Source organism: Pan troglodytes, chromosome 1, assembly GCF_028858775.2.
Source record: "Pan troglodytes isolate AG18354 chromosome 1, NHGRI_mPanTro3-v2.0_pri, whole genome shotgun sequence".
NCBI classification, from domain to species: Eukaryota; Metazoa; Chordata; class Mammalia; order Primates; family Hominidae; genus Pan; species Pan troglodytes.
The window spans coordinates 68,122,193-68,135,290 of record NC_072398.2 but is presented as its reverse complement, the minus strand read 5'-3'; the positions used below and the strand labels follow the sequence as shown (position 1 = coordinate 68,135,290).

At 39.0% G+C, this 13,098-nt stretch overlaps 1 protein-coding gene across 4 annotated transcripts in view; it reads right to left on the bottom strand.

The window, feature by feature from the left end:
- STX6 (syntaxin 6) overlaps positions 1-13,098 on the bottom strand; it is a 73,396-nt gene that overhangs the window by 50,407 nt on the left and 9,891 nt on the right. For 2 of the 4 annotated variants that reach the window (XM_514037.8, XM_063795088.1), the window contains exons 2-3: positions 5,218-5,387; positions 2,532-2,626 (exon numbers count right to left, since the gene is read on the bottom strand). In XM_514037.8, the coding sequence (XP_514037.2) occupies positions 2,532-2,626; positions 5,218-5,387 (265 nt within the window). Of the gene's footprint in view, positions 1-2,531; positions 2,627-3,565; positions 5,388-13,098 lie in introns of all 4 variants that reach the window. The other 2 variants (XM_063795104.1, XM_063795096.1) reach the window with 2 other exon arrangements.

Sequence of the window (13,098 nt, the reverse complement as noted above, 5' to 3'; positions counted from 1 at the left end):
AAGCTCAGTTAGGTACTGTTAGCCTACCACTGGTAAATACTAACAGCTTCCCCCAAAGGGGTCATAAATTTAAACAAGAATGATTTAAAACCCTAAAATATTCAGGTGGATCCCATAGTTGAGTATGGTTTAGATCTCAACTCTAAAAGGACAGTAAGATTTTGAAGTACTGACTTGATTTGGAATACCTCTCATTACTCTGTTCTCACATTGCTATAAAAAACTGCCCAAGACTGGGTAATTTATAAGAGAAAGAGGTTTAATTGACTCACAGTTCAGCATGGCTGGGGAAGCCTCAGGAAACTTACAATCATGGCAGAAGGGGAACCAAGGCAACTTCTTCACAAGGCAGCAGGGAAGAGTGACAGAGCAAAGTGGGAAGAGCCCCTTATAAAACCATCAGCTATCATGAGACTCACTCACTATCATGAGAACAGCATGTGGGAAACTGCCCCCATGATTCAATTACCTCCACCTGGTCTCTCCTTTGACACATGGGGATTATGGGGATTACAATTCAAGATGAGATTTTGGGTGGGGAAACAGCTAAATCATATCAACCTCTTTCTAAGAATGTACTTTAAAAAGCTTTTCAGATTTTAGAAAATGAACTTTGGATTCTTCTTTCCATTATACCAATGAACTTAATTTTCAATATATGAACCTCTAAATTTCAATTTGCAAACTTCCTAAGTCTACCTTGCAGAAATAAATATAATGATTAAGGTTAAGGACATATGCTTCACTGCAAGGCCCCACTTAAATATTAACGTCTATAGGAGTATCCTTCAAAAAACCTACTACTACAAAAAAAAAAAAAAGCTTATACAAAATAATTGGGGATTTACTTATCTTACAAAAAATATGTCACCTAACAACAAGGCTTCCTCATCAGAACAGTATTTTGAACTGGCTAGAAATTAAGAATGTCTAATCCAAACACTCACTGTGGATGGGGCATCTGAGGTCCAGAAAGGTTTCTCCCTCATTAAAATGTGGGTTTATCTATAAACAATTTACATATATGTATATAGAAAGGCAACTAATGAATAAAACAAGTAACAAGAATATATAAAGTTCAGTGATAATCTACCATTTGAAATAATTTCAAAAGGATATCACATAATATAAAGACTTTGGCAAACACAAACTAAGGTTCCTGCCTAAGATGACTCTTAAAAAGCCGTATGTTAGCACTGGTATGATCCCAAGTCTTTTTATTCAAGGAAGCTGCTTTCTAGTACATATGTTAAAGACAGCTGGTTCTCTTACATCTAGTTATGCTAATCAAATGGCTTAGCCATATAGTTTCAAAATATGAAACATTTTAATGACACAAGATTGTACTTAATATTTTTTCTTAGATTCTTTAATAATGGGTATTATTCTAAATAACTTAGAACTAAAGATTTGTTCACTTGGATCAATTTTTTACACTCTGATAGATGCTTGTTTGCTCTGGATAACTCTGGAACGGCTGTCAAGTAGTTACATATGGAAATGTCAGTATCTTGGGTTGCAAGAGTTCCAGAAGCAATTCAGATGGCGGAAGAGGCCGCTATCCAAACCCACTAAGAGTCACTCTTCAACAATGCACAGTGATTACCAATCAATCAAAAAACCAAATGGTTTCTACAATAGCAATTGCTTTGTTCATCAAGAAATAGAGTACACTAAGAAATAAAAAGTGAGAAAGATAACTAGCTTAAAGAAACTAGAGGTATGGACAAGGGTCTAATCATTCAGGATGACACCATTTGAATGTATCCTGCCCAAAGCCAGCAGATTACTGTCTCATTTTTGCTCTCGGAAATAAGCCTGACAGGCTGGGCATGGTGGCTCACGCCAGTAATCCCAGCACTTTGAGAGGCTGAGGCAGGCAAACTACTTGAGTTCAGGAGTTCAAGACCAGCCTGAGCAACATGGTGAACCCTGTCGCTACAAAAAATTAGCCTGGTGTGGTGGTGCACGCCTGTAGTCCCAGCTATTTGGGAGGCGGAGGCTGCAGTCAGCCAAGATCGTGCCACTACATTTCAGCCTGGTCAACACAGTGAGACCTTGTGTCAAAAAAAGAAAGATTAAAAACAGATTTCTTTTTCTTCAATCACGGAAATTTTTTTTTTTTTAAGGTACAGTGACGTGATCATAGCTCTCAGCCTCAACCTGATCCTCCCACCTCAGCCTCCCATCTTGGTCTTCCATGTAGCTGAGACAACAGGTGTGCACCACCATGCCCAGCTAATTTTTATATATTTTTTTTGTAGAGACAGGGTTTCATCATGTTGCCCGGACTGGTTTCAAACCCCTGGGCTCAAGTGATCCACCCACCTCCACCTCCCAAAGTGCTGAGATTACAGGCATGAGCCACCATGCGCAGCCAATCAGAGAAATTATATATGGGGAAGCTCACATTTAATTCATATTTAAAAAGTGGTTTCAGAGGTGACCTATTAGTTTACAATTAAGGGAAAGAGCTCTAAGAAGTCTGGCTATTTCTTATACAGATAACACAATAAGATCATATTCCTTACCCTGACAACTTGCCGAGTACTTGTAATGAAGGCTTTTCTTATACTCAATTCAGTTGCATCAAGGTTAAATTTTCTAGGATTTGCTTCAACTATGCGTAGGTCAAAAAGTCAAGGTAAAACAATTTCATCATCAAAGCCTGACAACATCCTGTTAACTCACTGAATCTCTCACATGCAAACAAATAAAATCTGGCTCAAACTTTCTGAAAACACAGTCAGCTGGACACCAATCATTCTCAGACTTCCTCTGCCCACAGCCACAGGAGGGAGGATCCCTTTGCTCCAAGACAGAGATGATCTGTCTGGTTAGGAAGCATAGCCCCTGCTGATGAGCTTCACTGCAAACACTTAGGGCTATCTGACCACAGGTGAGCTGGGCTCTTCCTGTTTGCCAACACTTGTGTCTATCCTTTTTTGACTCCTGATCACCTTTACTAAGACAGCTTTTGCAAGCCTTTTTCTCCTGCCATTCCAAACCACTTCCCATTATGCCAAGATGCTAACCCTACTTCTTAATCTAGAGAGATCAGGCCTTCTTCAGAGAAGCTGCCCTCATTCCCTTACCCTCTAGCCTGGTCCGACGCACCATGTCAGACACTTGCATAGCTCTCTATACTTCTCTTTCATAGTCTGCAGGTATCTATTTGTGTTATTACTTGATTACCATCTGTCCCCCATCCCTATCCACTCAAAGTTCTGTGAGGGCTGGTATAGTGTTTATTAATCTAATCTCTGTAACCAACAAAATGCCTGGCACATAGTATACTCAATAAACATTTGCTGGTTGAATGATGAGTATCTATTAAAACTTTTGTTTTTTTAATCTCACATTTTCTCTATCTCCCCTAACTTTTTTTCCTTCCCTCCTTTCTCAAGGGAAGAATTATCTCCCTGTAATTGTGCTTTTGATCCTGCCCCCTCACATATTTGCCACTAATTTTAGAGAACATACTTGCCTTTTAATAATGTAAAAGGTACCAGGGTCATCATGAATAACAAAAATTATTTACTCCATGTATCAACTGCATACGAACCTGTGCTAACTATAAGGTGATCCTGACAGAAGCTGGTTTCCTTGATGTTTTATCTCACTTAGGGAAAAAACAGAACAGAACTCAGAACATGCAAGTGGCATATCTTCCATCTAAAGTTTTGGTTAAGTGGGATTTCCAGTTGGAAAAAAAGGCTATATAATGAAGTTTTTACAGTTCTCCAGTGCATGAGTCAGATCAGTGGACTTACTTCACATCAATACCATGAATTAGCAGAACAGATCTGCTTTTACTAAATGCAGTTTCATGGAACAAGACATCTCTTCAATGGACAGTAGCACTGTAACATCACTTCTTAAACATGAAGACAGTCTACAAAAAGATTTTTTGATCTCTAATTACCGAAGTGTAACACTGGCCTGTATGGACCTCTATATGATAATGACTGCTAACACTATTACATAAGCTGTGTGCCAGGTGCCATTCTAAACTCTTTACCTGTATAATCCCAATAATCCTATGAGCTAGGTACTCTTGTTATCCTAACTTTCCACTAAAGAGGAAACTGAAGCACAGGAGGTTAAGTGATGAGCCCAAGTCACATGGTAACTGGTTGTGATACTGTAATAAATGCAAATTCGGTCTCTGCCCCCTCATTTCTGGCACACAGCTCCTTGATCCCTTGGAATCTCCAGATGAGTATCTTTTGTATGTTAATGGAATAATTGATGGCTGGGGGTTTCTAGATAGCCTCAGGACGAGGGGCTGGTCCCCAGAGAAACCAACCATGTGATTAGACAGTTGAAGCTTTCAGCCCCCTGCTTAACCCCACCCCAGGGGAAAGGGGCTGAAGGCTGAGTTGATCACCAATGGCCAACTGATGTGATCAATCATGCCTGCGAAATGAATCCTCCACAAACACCAAAAGGACAGAGTTCAGGAAGCTTCCAGATAGGTGAACATGTGGAGGTTCCTGGAGGCACGTGAAGAGGGCCTGGAAGTGCTGCACCTTTTCTCCCATACCTTGCATGCATCTCTTCCATCTGGTCATTCATCTGTATCCTTTGTAATATCCTTTACAACAAATGGATAAACCTAAGGAAACTGTTTCCCGGAGTTCTGTGAGCTGCTCTTGCAAATTAAATTAATTCGATCTATGGAGGGGGTCGTGGGAACTCCAATTTACACGTGGTCAGTTGGAAGCGCTGGTCACAACCTAGGGCTTGCAACTGGCATCTGAAGTGGGGGCAGTCTTGTGGGACTGAGCTCTTAACCTGTGGACCTGATGCTATCTCCAAGTAGACAGTGTCAGAAATATCCTACCGACTTGAGTGTGAGGGTAGAGACTTAAAAAAAAAAGAAAAAAAGGGTTTTTTTTTTTCCCTTTACATTGGTGGAGCCAGGACTTGAACACCAGAAATCTGACTCCAGGGTCCAGAGTCATAATCATTACACTATGCTGCCTTTATATATATATACATTTATAGTACAGGATTTGTCACACACTGTATAAGAATTTGGCTACTGTACCTTAAGTTACTGGGCAAATACTTTAAACATGTCATGGTACAAGTAAGAGCAACAAACATTAATCGATTATAAAATGTTTCATCTACATACTGGAAACAACTAGAGAAAAACTTGTCCATTTGTCTATTTATCCCAAATGGCACAGACACCACAGAAAAGGATATTGATGGTTTCATCAAGGTCCTCTAGATCCCACTCTATGCTCCGGAGGTTGTTTCTCAGCTCGTTGGTGGTCCAGTCGATTTCTTCCCTTGTTGCTGTGGAGGGGTCCTGGAGGAGCTCTGTCCATCTCTGAAACAATCCCTGGGCAGTGTTGACTGCTTTCTGTACCTCTCTGTAATCAAGATGAGGCAAAGGAGAGAAATCACAGACAACATTCCATGGTCAAGTTACTGCATGATTTAGGTTAACATTTATGATCATACACCATCCTCAGCAACCACCATTCCCACAGAAGGCTCTTCACAGACAAATATCAAAGTTCAAAACTTTGATACACAGTCTGAGTATTATGTTCTCAGCTGATGCTTGGAATACAATAGCCATTATTTAAGCAGCTACAATATCAAGTTTGTTGGGGAAGGACAAATTTAATATTTTTCTCTGAACAGACTATACGTAAAAGTATAATGAAGCAATCCTACAAATTAACTAAAGGGCAATGAGCATTCCCACATGCTTCCACTTGGTGTGATAGTATTAATAATTTATACTCAGATGATAAGTCCTAATATGGCCTTTCTTTTCTTGGTGTGGGAGGAACGAGAATGCTGGAGGGAAGGTTACTCTTACATAGCTACCATTTTATTATAGGTTAAGTATTTTAATCCGAGAAATTCTTAAACCCAAAATCTCATTCAATTTCCAAACATTATTAGCTTTAAATATACCTACTTTCCTTAATTAAGCAATACCATATACCAGATTAGTGTTTGTTTTTGTTTTGTTTTTGAGAGAGAGTCTTACTCTTTTGCACAGGCTGGAGTGAAATGGTGCGATCTCGGCTCACTGCAACCTCCACCTCCCGGGTTCAAGTGACTCTTCTGCCTTAGCCTCCCGAGTAGCTGGGATTACAGGCGCCCGCCACCACGCCTGGCTAATTTTTGTATTTTTAGTAGAGACGGGGTTTTGCCAGATTGGCCAGGCTGGTCTCGAACTCCTGATCTCAGGTGATCCACCTGCCTCAGCCTCCCAAAGTGCTAGGATTACAGGCATGAGCCACCACGCCCAGCCAGATTAGTGTTTTTCTTGTTTAGAGAATGAGACTAGGCCATTAAGTGCTATGATCTAGCATGCTTTTAGATTAGATATAGTCACAAGATTTTAAGAACTTTTACCGCCACCATTGGGCCAATATCCACTATTTAAATGTTATAATCTAATACTATCACATATAAAAGCCAAAAAGGAGTCATTTTATAATCATATGGTCTCTCATGTTCAAAGATGATAATCCCACTGCTCCTGAACTATAAGAACTGTTTTGATCCTTCTATGATTTCTTCTGGAACAAAGACCACAAAAACATGTTCTAGCTGATTAGGGTGTTTGTTGTCTATGGCTTTAAAACAGAATTCACACGCATCCTATACCCTCTGATGTTTCAAGTATTGGAAAAAAGAAAGCGCTAACAAAAATGAAAAAAAGCACCTTACAATATTTAGGTCTATGGCATACTGATGAGAGCTACGAGGCTGAACGTTAAACAGAGAATACAGCTTCTAGGTGCAGGCTGAGTAAATAAGCAAACTATATGGACAACAAATCTACCAAGGTCTATTCATCTAGTTTAAGGCTTAGGCAAGTTACCTCATTGTTCCTTTCATGTCAGCCTTTAGACTTTCAGTGCTAATGAGAAACCCTATTTAAGATAAAATGGGGAAGAATTAAGTGAGGTGAAAATCTACTTTCTTTACTCTTTATGGGATCTGGGTGATTTAGTGGAGAAAGAGCTATGTATCATTCCTTAATGCAAAGTAAGTCATCCTTTGGTATCCTTAGGGGATTGGTTCCAGGACCTCCACAGGATACCAAATCTGCAGATGCTGAAGTCCTTACATAAAGTGGCATAGTATTTGCATATAACCTACGCACATCCTCCTACATACTTTAAATCATCTCTAGATTATTTATAATACCTAATGTATTTAAATGCTATGTAAATTGCTGTTATACTGTATTGTTTAGGGAACAAGAAAAAAAAAGTCTGTACATGTTCAGTAGGGATGCAACCATTCTTTTTTTACTGAATACATTCAATCCTGAGTTGGCTGAATCCACAGATTTGGAACCCACAGAGATGGAGGGCTGATTGCATTGGTTTATTTGTAAGTACTGAGTATCATTTATGATAATGGAAGACAGAGTTAAAGAGGTTATCTGTAAAGACATCTTTTAAAGAATATAAAATATATCAATTCTGTAAAGTAAATATGAATTCCTTCTTGAGAACTAGAAGCCTCAAACCAAGAAGCCTTGGGCTAGGGCTTAGGTTTGTTCTCCACCACCAGTACACAATGATGATGCTGGAATTAAATTCTAAGTAGCAATCTATGAACTTTTTTGGTCTCAGGAGACTCCTTTGAACTCTTCAAAATTACTGAAGACCCCGAAGAGCTCAGAGTTATGTATACTATGTATCTCATCTATTTACTATATTAGGAATTCAAACAGACATTTTAAAAATATTTGTCAACTTTAAAATGTGAGCTTACATGTTAATGTTCTTATTTTAAAAATTCTAAAACAAAAAAAATGTAGTGAGAATGGCATTGTTTTGCATTTGTGCAAATCTCTTCAATAAATGTGGATTCTCATATCCACTTCTACCATCAGTCTGTGGACATACATTTTGGTAGAAGCATATGATGAGAATCCAGCCTCATACAGATACATACTTGGAAAAGGGAGGAGAATTTTAATAGTCTTTTCGGACAATTGTGGATGTACTTTTTTGATAGTATACTTTTTTGATAGTATACCAAAACTTGACAACTGGCTGTTAAAGGTTAGCTGCAATGTGGATCCTAAAACTGTATTAAAGAACTTTTTAGATTTTCTTATTTTACAGTAATAATTTTCTTGTTTTTCTTAGCTTACCAAGTAAAATGGGAAGGAGTATCTCAGTCATTAGGGCGCTTTGTTTCCCTTATACTACGATCCATTGGTCAATCTTGTACAGGCTGAGATTCCGTTATCCAAAATGCTTGGGACCAGAAATGTTTGGGATTTTTTCAGATTTAGAATATTGGCATTGTACTTACCAGTTGAGCACCCCAATCTGAAAATCCAAAATCCAAAATGCCCCCAATGAGCATTTCTTTTGAGCATCTTGTTGGTGCTTAAAAAGTTTTGGATTTTGGAACATTTCATATTTGAGATGCTCAACCTGTAATTTGGATCTTTTACTTTTGGATGATTTTATAACATCACATACTGGTCATTAGGAAAGTATTAGTCTACTGAGTATTGCAGAACCTCCAAATGCCAGCTCATTTCAATACACAGTATCCAAAATCATATTTGTTATTATCACCACCAGTTTCATCAGAAAAACTTAAGTATTGGCAATCTGTAAGAGCACAGTAGTTGATATAAGCTTTCCAAAATTCTGTTTTTTGTTTTTTTTTTTTAAAAACAAAAGGCTCTAATTTTATCACTGGTAAAAATACTGTCATTTATTTTCCATGAAGTGACAGGTTCACCTCACTCATTTGTGAGAAAATATCTCGAGAATTTTTTAGATAAATTTGAGATTTGAGAAAGCCTGCAAGTCTGAGAAACCAGTTTGTCATTCTCTCCAGTAAAAATGAGATTTTGCTGGGGGGGGGAAAACAGCTATTTCAACTCACAACTCAATCACATAAGTGCTTTTCCTAGAGACAACCATTTTATTTAACAATACATCACAAAAATGCTTCACGCAAACTTCCATTTTGCCAGTGGAATATTAAAATATATACTAAGGGAGAAGATATTTATAAATTATATACCTGATTAATGACATATCCAGAATATATTTTTTTAAAACTCTCAAAACTTAATAAGAAAAACCCAATTAAACAAAGGCAGGTGCAGTGGCTCATGCCTGTAATCATAGCATGTTCGGAGGCCAAGGCAGGTAGATCACTTGAGGTCAGGAGTTCAAGACCAGCCTGACCAACATGGTAAAACCCCATCTCTACTAAAAATACAAAAAAATTAGCCGGGCATGGTGGTGGGTGCCTGTAATCCCAGCTACTCAGGAGGCTGAGGCCGCAGAATCACTTGAACCTGGGAGGCAGAGGTTGCAGTGAACCAAGATCGTGCCATTGCACTCCAATCTGGGTGACAGAGCAAGACTGTTGTTTCCAAAAAAAAAAAAAAAAAAAAAAAAAAAAGCAAAAGATTTGACCAGTCACTTCACCAAAGACATACATATGACAAATAGCACAGGAAAAGATGCCCAATATCATTAATGACATGCAAATTAAATCTTCAATTACATACTACTACATATTTAGAATGGATTAAAATGAAAACAAAATGACAATGCAACATGCTGGAAAGGTGGTGGGGTAACTGGAAATCTCATACCTTACTGGTGGAAAGCACAATAGTACAGCCATTTGGAAGAGAGTTTGGTTGTTTCTTGAACATATATTTACCATACCCCAAAGTCCCACTCCTAAGTGAAATGAAAACTTATGTTCACACAGCCTGCACCTTTTTATAGTAGCTTTATTAATAACAGCCAAAAATTGTAAACAACCCACATGTCCTTCAACTAATGAGTGGATAAACTGTAGTATATATGTATAACAGAATACTATTCAGCAATAAAAAGGAACAAACTACAGCTACATACAACAACATAGATGAATCTCAAATGCATTAGGCTAAGTGAAAAAAGCTAGATTCAGAAGGCCATGTACTATATGATTTCACTGACATAACATTCCGGAAAAGGCAAAATTATAAGAACAGAAAACAGTTCAGTGTTTGCCAGGTGCTCGACATGGGGGAAGGACAAGAAGGCATACAGAGAAACATTTTGGGGTGATGGATCTGTGCTATATCCTGCTTGTGGAAGTGATGATTACACAACTATATGAATTAGTCAATTTCACAGAAGTGTACACCAAAAAGGTTGCTTTTTATTGTAGGTAAATTATAACTTTAAAAAAATGAGAAAAATTATACTTGAGGGTCAAGATTTTATAAAATTATTAATTTTTACTGTTTCATGAAGAATATTCTTTTTTTTTTTTTTGAGACAGAATCTCACTCTGTCACCCAGACTGGAGTGCAGTGGTGCCATTTCAGCTCACTGCAACCTCCACCTCCCGGGTTCAATTGATTCTCCTGCCTCAGCCTCCCGAGTAGCTGATATTATAGGTACGCGCCACCACACTCAGCTAATTTTCATATTTTTAGTAGAAACGGAGTTTCACTATGTTGGCCAGGCTGGTCTCAAACTCCTGACCGCAAGTGATCCAACCGGCTCAGCCTCCTAATGTGCTAGGATTACAGGTGTGAGCCTCTGCGCCCGGCCTCATGAAGAATATTCTTAGGGGAATATGACTCTTTTTTTTCTTTTTTTTTTACTGTTAGTACAAGCTGATGAGGAATACCACAGAAAGCATGGCACGACACCACTGCCTTGATTTTTGGTAAGGCACCAGGAGTTTTAGCCACCACAGCTTTTTTTGGCACCATCAGTGCAAATGTCAACATGGTGAAAAAGGCAGATAATATCTGAATATTATCATGAAAAGAGTTTTGAGCTGGTGGATCTTTCTGTGCAAGGATCTTGGGGATCCCTTGTGATTTACAGACCATGCTTTCAGATCTACAATGTCTTAAGACACTGTTAGACTGAAGTTGAGGAGTGTGCATGGGTGGATTCTAGTAGCACTGTGTGTGAAGCCAAGGAATCCTTAAGTATGCAAGAAGCAAAGCATGTCCTGAGGAAAAAAATGAAAGAAATGGCAGGAATTAGAAAAATGCTACAAAGCAATTGCAGAATAAAGCTCAGCACCCTACAGGCCTGACCAGCAACTTGGCTTATTCCACTCTAAAGCTCTTATTTTTAAAAAGAGGATTCATGTTTAGTTTTCATTTAGTAACACAGACATAAGAAAGGTAAACTAGTCATTATTTTACATTTTTAAGATGGATATTTTAAGGCATCACAAAGGTGGAAACTGCCAGCAATGGCTCAGATCTTGAAAGACAGCCAGAATCTGCGGTGTATCAGGGAATCCCAACTCAATAGCAAGCAAAGAGGTCTAAGTGGAAAACCTCCCAACTGTTCTTCCAATATCATTTCAGTGTTAGCCTGAAAAAGAAGGCATAAACTGGAAGCAGAAAACAATGTTGGTCACAAGTCTTATTTGGAAGCCAACTATTAATGGTAACCAGAATTTTCTAAAGCATGTGGGATTTCTAACAACTTCAAGAGCCACAAGACACACCTAATAATGTACAAATCTAACCAGGGAGACAACCCTCTCAATCCAGAACCACTTGTTAAGTACTTGCAACTAAAAACTGAAGATTACTTGGCATTCCAAGTAAGTCAATTCATAAAACAGTAACATATAATCATGTCACCTATTTGAGATTTGTGAGGGTTTTTATAAGAGAAGTGCCCATCTACTTGATTCACATTTCTTTCTCAGGAAAGGCAAGGGAGTTGTTTCAGTATCAGTTGGCTAGTGAGGCATGACCCACAAATGTCTACCCACCACTGTTGTCTGTTCTACACAACTAGCCCGTGTGAGCACTTCACTTTGGGAGGAGCACTTCACTTTGAGGAGCACTTCCCGCTGAGTGAGCAGATACAACTGCTGACTGCTTAGGCAACAGAGATCCATTTTTGTCTGTCTCCAGAAAGGTGACAATCACAGATAGTGCTTCTTTATCCCTTATCTTTATGTCTGATTTAGCTATTTTTTCCTCAACTATGTAATCAGAAAAATTAAAGTTTGATAACCAGAACTTTCCATGAGAGAGTATATACCATGAAGCAGTATATACCTTGAAGCAGGTATACCTTGAATTGTCAGAGTTCTTCAGCTTAGCAAACTTCTTGGTAAATAACAATCTGCTCACCCACAGCTTGGAGAATCACATCTGGCAGCATTTCACTGAAAACTTGCTGATGACTTTCCTAGGAATTATAGTTTTAGCTGCTGACCCAGAGAAGCCTTTTTCAAATCCTTGAAAGAGAAAGACGGCTATCTCCACACATCAAGCAAATCTTGTGCTATCCGTCACACATGCTGCCCAAATCAGTCTCATCTGATACAGGTAGCATTTCGTAGATACCAAGAGCCAGTGTTGGCAATTCTAGGGATGTGGCTTTTCCTCCCTGCTGTCTACAAAACAGCCCATCAAAATCATGGAACCTGTCATCTTCTCAAGGATTAAACTCCCTACAGACACCAGAATGAAGGCTCTTCATGGCAAGTCACCACAATACCCACAGGACCACTTGCAATGCAGAGCTTTCCCAGTAAGTAGCTGTCAAAAATGGAAACACTGCTCACATCTTTGAAGAATGCATCTTTTGGGAAAAACAAAATAAAGTCATCCAAGCATCCAGATTCTTCCATTCTTTTTTTTTTTTTTTGAGATGGAATTTCACTCTTGTTGCCCTGGCTGGAGTACAATGGCACAATCTCAGCTCACCGCAACCTCCGCCTCCCAGGTTCAAGCGATTACCCCGCTTCAGCCTCCTGAGTAGCTAGGATTACAGGCATGCACCACCACACCTGGCTAATTTTGTATTTTTAGTAGAGACGGGGTTTCTCCATGTTGGTCAGGCTGGTCTCAAACTCCTGACTTCAGGTGATCCACCCACCTTGACCTCCCAAAGTATTGGTATTACAGGCATGAGCCACCGCGCCCAGCCAATTCTTCCATTCTTCATAAATAAAAAGTTGATTCTGGCAAACCAACCTCATTTATTTTTGAAGTTAGCCCAACATTGATCCCTCGTCAGATAGTTGAGCCTCTTCCATACAACCTCCCAATCTGGTACATCACCAAACTAGCCTCTG